Source organism: Sardina pilchardus, chromosome 4, assembly GCF_963854185.1.
Source record: "Sardina pilchardus chromosome 4, fSarPil1.1, whole genome shotgun sequence".
Taxonomy (NCBI): Eukaryota; Metazoa; Chordata; class Actinopteri; order Clupeiformes; family Clupeidae; genus Sardina; species Sardina pilchardus.
The window spans coordinates 7,571,476-7,578,975 of NC_084997.1; the positions used below are offsets into that span (position 1 = coordinate 7,571,476).

At 49.1% G+C, this 7,500-nt stretch overlaps 1 protein-coding gene across 3 annotated transcripts in view; it reads left to right on the forward strand.

Moving 5' to 3' along the window:
* ncam2 (neural cell adhesion molecule 2) overlaps positions 1 to 7,500 on the forward strand; it is a 161,071-nt gene that overhangs the window by 147,749 nt on the left and 5,822 nt on the right. For 2 of the 3 annotated variants that reach the window (XM_062533931.1, XM_062533933.1), the window contains exon 16: positions 7,484 to 7,500. This exon is cut by the window's right edge and continues 191 nt beyond it. In XM_062533931.1, coding sequence (XP_062389915.1) covers positions 7,484 to 7,500 — 17 coding nt within the window. The remainder of the gene's footprint in view (positions 1 to 7,483) is intronic. The other variant, XM_062533932.1, reaches the window with a different exon arrangement.

Consider the following 7,500-nt stretch of genomic DNA (forward strand, 5'->3'; position numbering starts at 1 on the left):
TCCCACCCTCTGTGCTCTTATTTATAATTCCATTGTGCTGCATCTCCTCCGTTTCTCTCCCCAAACAATCCTGTTTTCCAATTCACTCCTGATGCATAATGCATTGCATTCTGGGCCACATCACAAATCGCCGGGCTTTTTTGTTTGTTTGTTTCGTTTCGTTTTGTGCTCAACTGCCACTAAACCCCCCCACCCTTTTTTTTCTGCTCACTTATCAACTCCCCCGGACTGAAATGTCACTGATTGCAACATCTCACGGGCGCCTCTTTTCAATTTGCTGCACTCCTTTCATCCCCTGTAACCTCATTTCTCCAACCCTCGCCTCTATGGGCTTCTCAATGGCTCATTCCTAATGTACTCCATCTAATATGTACAAAAACACATAATTATCATCGCCACTTGCAATTTGTCGCCCCATCTCGGTGTAAATCCCAAACAAACAACTGCTTGTCCTTGTTGCGCTTGTTTGCTTACTCCTTCTCCATTGTGATGCATCATTTGTGTAAACCCACCCACCACCACCACCACCGCCCCGCTCCTCTCCTCGTGACTGCAACTCTGCGTGTGTTCGTCGGCTGCTGTTTCTGTGCACCCCGGCTTCCATTCATTCATCACTCTGTTCCACACGCCACCCCCGACCCCACACTGTGTTCACCCCTTACCCCCCTTACCCCCCTTCCCCTCCCTCCCCCACCTCATTGCAGATCAGTGTTGTGAGCCCCCCCCCAACGGAAGCGGAGGCCCCCGCCAGCATCTGGCCCCGGCCGCGTCCTTCATCGGAGTCGCCCTGTCACTCGCCCTGCATTTGTCTCTGTGTTGATGTCACCTCATCCCCCACCACAAACAACCACCCCCCCGCCCCCTCCCCACCTACTCCACTCACTCACACGCACTCCGCCTAACAGCCCCCCACCACCACCACCACCACCACCACCGCCCCCGCCACCTCCCCACACCTGGACTAAGACAGAGCCACTGGACCGGGGATTGTACCTGACCACCCCCCACCCCCCACCCCCCCTCGTCCTCCACCCTTCCCTTTAATGCTTTCCCGGAGAGGGCTTCACCTCCTGGGAGCCCCCCTCCCTGACTCTTGGCCTGGCTGTCTGGTTGGGTTGCAGCTATCTGTCTCCCTCGGGCTGATCTCTATCTGTAATGACTGAGCCTTGGCATCCGTGACCCGAAATCTCCTCCTGTTTTTTTTATTCTTGTGTGTGTTGCTCCTCATCCTCTCTGTGACTCTGCCTGCTCTGTCTGAATCGCCCTGCTCTCCCCAAACCCCGCTCCAGCGCGGCAATAAGCTACGCCTCAGAGACGCCCCGCGCAGCTTAAGGTCGCAGGAGCACCAGAGCGTATGCGCTCTCTCTCTCTCTCTCTCTCTCTCTCTCTCTCTCTCTCTCTCTCTCTCTCCTTCGCTCCACTTCAGTTCCCGAACGGCGATGCGTCAGCCACAGAGTGGAAACAACAACAGAGAACTAGCGTGCCATCACTGGTGGATTGTCCGTTGCTGCGTCTCCCCTGTTATTTTAGCTGTCTGCTTTGTTGAGTTGGAACTCCCCGCGTCACAACCGTCACCCTTGATGCAAGGATCAAGTTCCCTCCGATGCCTGTCAGCAGACGGCGCTGGACTCCCACCACAAAGGCCATAGAGGAGGCCACTGCACGTCTTACTGCCGCCGCGCTAGTTCTTGTTAGCGTTTGCTACTTGGCAGACAATGGCAGTAGCAGCACCGGCGCCTTCCTGCTGAGACTCCCAGCTCAGTCCTCATTAATCGCAGTCAACTTGGTACTGAGGATGGCCATCTTGAATCAAAGGAAAATAGGAAAATAATAAGAAAAAAAAAGGACCTACCTGTGCCTCACCTAGCTGTTGCGTGAACTGTGCTCCAGTCCCCATGTTAGAATATGTGGTGTGATTTGTTGGGAATGCCTTTTCTTCACAGTGCTGCCATGGTTTTGTTTGTTTTGAGAGATCATTAGGCAGCATCCTTGCTAGGAATTCAAGCCTGTACTTCAAAAAACTAGCATCATGTTTTGACGCTCATACTGTAGATGTAACAGCCCAGTCTCAAGAAATTTTGATGGACACTTGGGTCATTTTGTTGCACTGACTTAGGGTTTTGATGTTATGTATGAAATTGTGTGTCACCAGAATCATTTCATGCGAAGACACATCCAACACATCCGACGCAGACACACACACAAAAAAAAACGTGTAAGCGGCTGACTGTTTGCTTACCACAGTTTCATGTGTCTCACAGTCATTCTCACTTCCTCCCTGCTTGATTATTTTAGGTGAGAGCTTTTTTTCCACACACTTGGAGAAGTGAGAGCATACTGCTGCATATGGGATCGAACAACATCAGAATTAATGAACTTATTTATTGTCGAAAGCTGGATCAATGGTTCTTTAGTGTCCACAAAAAAAATATCTGTGCAGCATATAAAAACTATGTGAGTGTGTGGTGTCATTTTATTTCTGTTGTTACTGTTGTTGTTCCTGCTGCCTGAAAGCCTGAGGGTCTGTTCAGCATTTCAATCCAAAGGGCAATCAAGTTCTCAGTATGGAGAACCACTACAGACAGGAGAACAGAAACACATTGTAGATGTCACTGCGCTGTATGCATTGCAGAAATAAACAGGCTTTTTTTGTGAGATGGCTGCTGAGTCGAGCTGACATTCACAATTACTGTGCATTGTGCTGTGATGCTGCATGTGTCTGCTGCCAGAGAACTGAGCTCAGTTTATCTGCAGTCTAGTTAGGCCCTAGAAACAAAGTATTTATATCTGTGACTGGATTCTATAGATTGCCACCTATCGCATGAGTGAGTTTGTGAGCTTTTCCCACGTAATGCCAACGGATTATAAAATGAAGGATTTCCTCATTTGTTCTGAACGATGTGCCTAATTCAAACCCAAATGTAATCCATATTTAACTAAAGCAAACTACACAACTTGCATGAGGGATTTTTGCTCTAGGACCACCACGTCCGAGTCAGTCCAGTTTTTCTCTCCACTAGCCCAGCTCTCAGTGAGATTGGAAAGGCTCTTTGCTGACTGTTTCCGTCGGGAGGGCTTGAGCAAATGAAATGGGCTTGTGGTTTTATTGCCAGCCATTACACCTGATCACACCGCTCATAAATAAGGCTTTCTTTTCCAGCACACAGAAGTACAGTAAATAAACTGAAGCAGGGGCCTGTGCGCTCATTTATCTTAAAGCCACAGATAAACACCATCCATCACTCTGGCTGGAGACCTCGTCCCACTGTAAGAGGCCTGAGCTGTACACGGGGGGGCATGGGGAGGGGAGCCCAGAGTGCGGCAGCGTTCCAAATGCTCCGCCTATGAGTTGATATCAGGGGTTGTTGTTGTTATGATGATGGAGAATTCCAAGAATAGCGTTGCCGTTGTTTTCCCATTGCCTTAGGGGGATGTCACCTGATCAGCTAATAGCACGGTGCTGTTGTATGTGTTGATGTACAAATTGAGGCTTATTGAATTTCTAACTGGAAAACCGGATTAGGTAGTTAGGCAACTGCTAAATACCTTATTTGGGTGTCGATTGCACAATGATGAAAGCTGGTATAGATCTGTGGTCTCCCTTCAGCTCTCTGCAAGAATGAACCCAAATCCATGATTCCCTCACAAAAGCACAGATGGCCAGCTCTCTCTCTCTCTGGCTCTCTCGCTCTCTCCCTATCTCTCACTCTCTCTCTCTCTCTCTCTCCCTATCTCTCTCTCTGACTCTCTCTCCCTCTATCTCTCTCTCTCTGACTCTCTCTCTTTCACTCACTCTCTCTCTCTCTCTCTCTCTCAACGACATATTTTCCAATGGGTGACGTCCATCTTCTAGGCGATCGGACAGTTAATCGCCTAATGGCCGCAGGGTCAATCCTGCTCGGAGAGCGTGCTGCCTTAATGGGTGCCCGGGTCTTTAAAGCCTCGTTACAGTGGCATGGCTCATTGGTGTCCTCAGAGTGGGCAGGGGCAGGGGCAGTGGCGGCAGTGAAGGTAACCCTGCGAGCCAAGGACCCGGGCGATGCCCCCCTGCACAACTGCAGTGCCTCAGACGACTCCATCACGCTGGAGAGGGCACAGTGGTTTTGTCTTGTGAACTCCGCGGATGTCTAGTGCTACTCCGCGCCCGACAGATCAGCCATGCCAAAGAGAGCCGCGCAAAGCCACATGGCGACCAACTGGCAACAGGGTGGACTTGCACAACGGTTGCATCATGGTGGGCAAGAGGACAATGTCAGCCATCAAGTTAGCAAAAACGCTGCTTTTGTGCTCACTGACGTTATGGTTATCGTGTCCTTTGGTTTGTGTTGCTCATTATATTTTTGACGTTTTCTTTTCGGCCCCTGGAATTTTTGTAGGGTTAACAGTGACGGCGAATTTGTGTGGTGCCCCATCAAATTCTTTCAGTTGAAACATCCTAACCCTGTTAACAACCCATTAGTGTGTACAATTGCAGCAAAAGCCTCATAGAAAATAACAAGGCAACCTTTAAAAGCCAGGATGAAGGACACATTAAGGCCACACGCTGGGAGGCATTTGAGGAAAGTTAAAGCAAGCCTAACTTCCTTACGACTCCTATGCTCATAAAAGGAGAACACAACCAGCCCATGATCAAAGCTGAGACGTTTTCTTCATCACAGAGTGGCTTTAAGGGAGAACCATGGGGGGAAAAAAGCGTCACGTTCCCCTCCAAAACCATCCCAGTTCTGTTTCGGAGCGACATGGTCGTTAGGCAAGTGCCCATGATTATCGTCCTCATTAGGCTGTCAATCTCCAGCTGTGTCCCCCCCCCCCCCCACCCCTACCCAGGCATGATCAATCCATCCAGAGTTACGGGTTACGGCGCCTTCCCCTGGACTCAATCACGCACCCTGGACGTAATTAATTGAGTCCGCTGAACCCAGATGTGGACGAATCACGCCCACTCGTGGAAGTTCGGGGATAAGTAATATTAACGAGATGCTAAATTGAGCCTTTAATGATGACATAAATCAACAACAAATGACTCGAAGGAACCGGAGGAGACGACGTTCCTCACTACGTTTCTCGGCAAGGAGCGGAATGGGAGAGAGTGGTCACAACAGGCCATCACTCATCGGTGGCGTGGGGGACGGTGATGTCTGTCGCACAACAGAAGCAATACCCGCTCCATTATTTCTGAAGAGCGCTTCGGGAAGCCTTTGGCGCGCACATGCTACCCCGGCTCGGCAATTTGTTTTTGAGCCGAACAATCCTATTTGTGCGCAGGACAAAAACGGAAGTCATTTCACCTCGCCTCTGTCAAGAGCGCCTCGGTAATGCTCTCTATCCGCCATCCCTCGCTCTCTCCATCTCCGGCTCTCTCTCTCTCTCTCTCTCCGTTCTGTCACGTATAAATTATGTTCACAGAGCACTGAGTCTGATTGCTGATTCTGACTGATTTGCCAGTAAATTGGCAAGCGCTGTTGTGTATTACGTAGGCCACACTTTGTCTCTCAGTGCCACTCTGCGCCTCCAATTTAACACAGCCCCACTCTTTCTTTGCTTGCGTTCTTTCTCTCTCCCAATCTCTCTCTTCCCCTCTTTCCCCTCCTCTTTCTGACTCCCTCAGCTTCTGATTCCCTGAGATTATGTCCACATCACACCACAGAGTAATGGGAAGGGAAGCAAGCGGCTGTCTGTGATTGATGTGTTTAGGAGCACAACGTGGACTGGAATGGGACATTTTTAATGGAATTTTTCCCTGTGAATGACTTTGTCTCTGGCCCGTATTTCCCCAGCGTCTAGCCCGCACTTTTATTTAGTATTTCTCTCCATTTTAAACAAGGTCAACGAACCTCGCTGACATTGACACTTTTTTTTTGCAGTTAGATCCTCATAGGCATAGAAAGAATGCAGTAATTACGTTACATTACAGCCTTGTCGATATCACTATTAGTTTGTAATTCATTTTTTTGTGTGCAGGTTTTGACAGGCACAGTAACACAGTTATGAATGAGCGGACAGCGATATAGATGTTCCTGACACCACTAATGTGGTTGATAATGTGGTTTTATTAGCTGCTGTAGCGGCCTGACGTCTTCTATGGTAAAAGTCAGACTGATGATTGTGCCGGAGACAGATGCCTCTTGACGGAGTTCATTTCCATACGGACGTGCGTGCGTGCGTACACTCTTACGCGGGCCGTCTTTCATTCGCCCCGTGGCAAAGACATCCATCGATCCCATTTACACGATTAATGCCTCTATCCCCCGAAAAGAGCCCGAGCTCCGTCTCTAAGCACAAGGGCCCTCTGCTTTTTATCATTAATGGAAAGCTGTCAAGCCCAGAGCACTCGCTTGGTATGGCTTCATGAATAGTGACACTCAAAGTCTATGGAACATTCAAGTATGTTAAAGAGAGAGAGAGAGAGAGAGTGTGTGAGAGAGAGAGAGATGCAGCAGGGTGCAAGTTTGATGTTTGCTGTGTGGCGCTCTCGAGTCATACTGTACTCCTAAAGTCGTTCCGCAGCATGACTGAACCCTTGATACATACATGCAATTTCAATATCAAGGGATCCCAGGCTCCTTGACGATATCATACTGATAGGAATAAAGGCTGTCTTAATCTGTCCACATTGTTGTGTAAGCCAGTGAGACATAGCCTGGGAAAGTAGCTGATGGGAACAGATCCTGACGTGACGCATGCTGATCTCACTTTTGGCTTACAGTCAACAGCTGTGTGTGACGCAGTGCTCTACTGCCATAGATATTGTAGTGATGTTTTGGTCCCGTGCACTAGCTGATTCAGTCCTTTTCAAGGCGTGATCCTGACCTCTTGTGAAATGGCACTCCCTATCCCTGTGCTAACACAGCCTGCCGTGCTGGAAGGCCTCAGGCTCCCAAACTAAACCCTGCCATTTTAGTCCCCTCATGCACTGAGACAGCTGGGTTTTATGAAGCTCTTTCATCTCTTTGTTCTCCAATAGTGCTGGTTAATAAATCCAGATAGTCTCTGTGTGAAGTATAAGAGTTTTTCTTTCATTTTCTGTGTCTGGATGTTTTACCTCTGATACTGTAGGGTATGGTTTTAGGGACTTGAGTGTGTGTCTGTCTAAGTACGTGAGTGTGTGTGTGTGTGCTTGTCTATGTCTGTGTGTCTGTATGGTGTGTCCAGTATGTAAACAGATAAACACACACAATATACGTACTGGACATGCTACATGCTACGGTACACACACACAGTAAACATGTAAACATGTGTGCGTGCGTGCGTGCGTGCGTGCGTGCGTGCGTGCGTGCGTGCGTGCGTGCGTGCGTGCGTGCGTGCGTGCGTGCGTGCGACTGTGTGTGTGTACCGTAGCATGTAGCATGTCCAGTACGTATATTGTGTGTGTTTATATGTGTACTGTATGTGTCCATGTATGCGTCCATATACTGTGTGTGTGTGTGTGTGGTGTGTGTGTGGCGGCGCTGACGCTGCCGGTGCTCTGTGCGTCCTGCCTCAGCAGACTCCCTGTTCAGC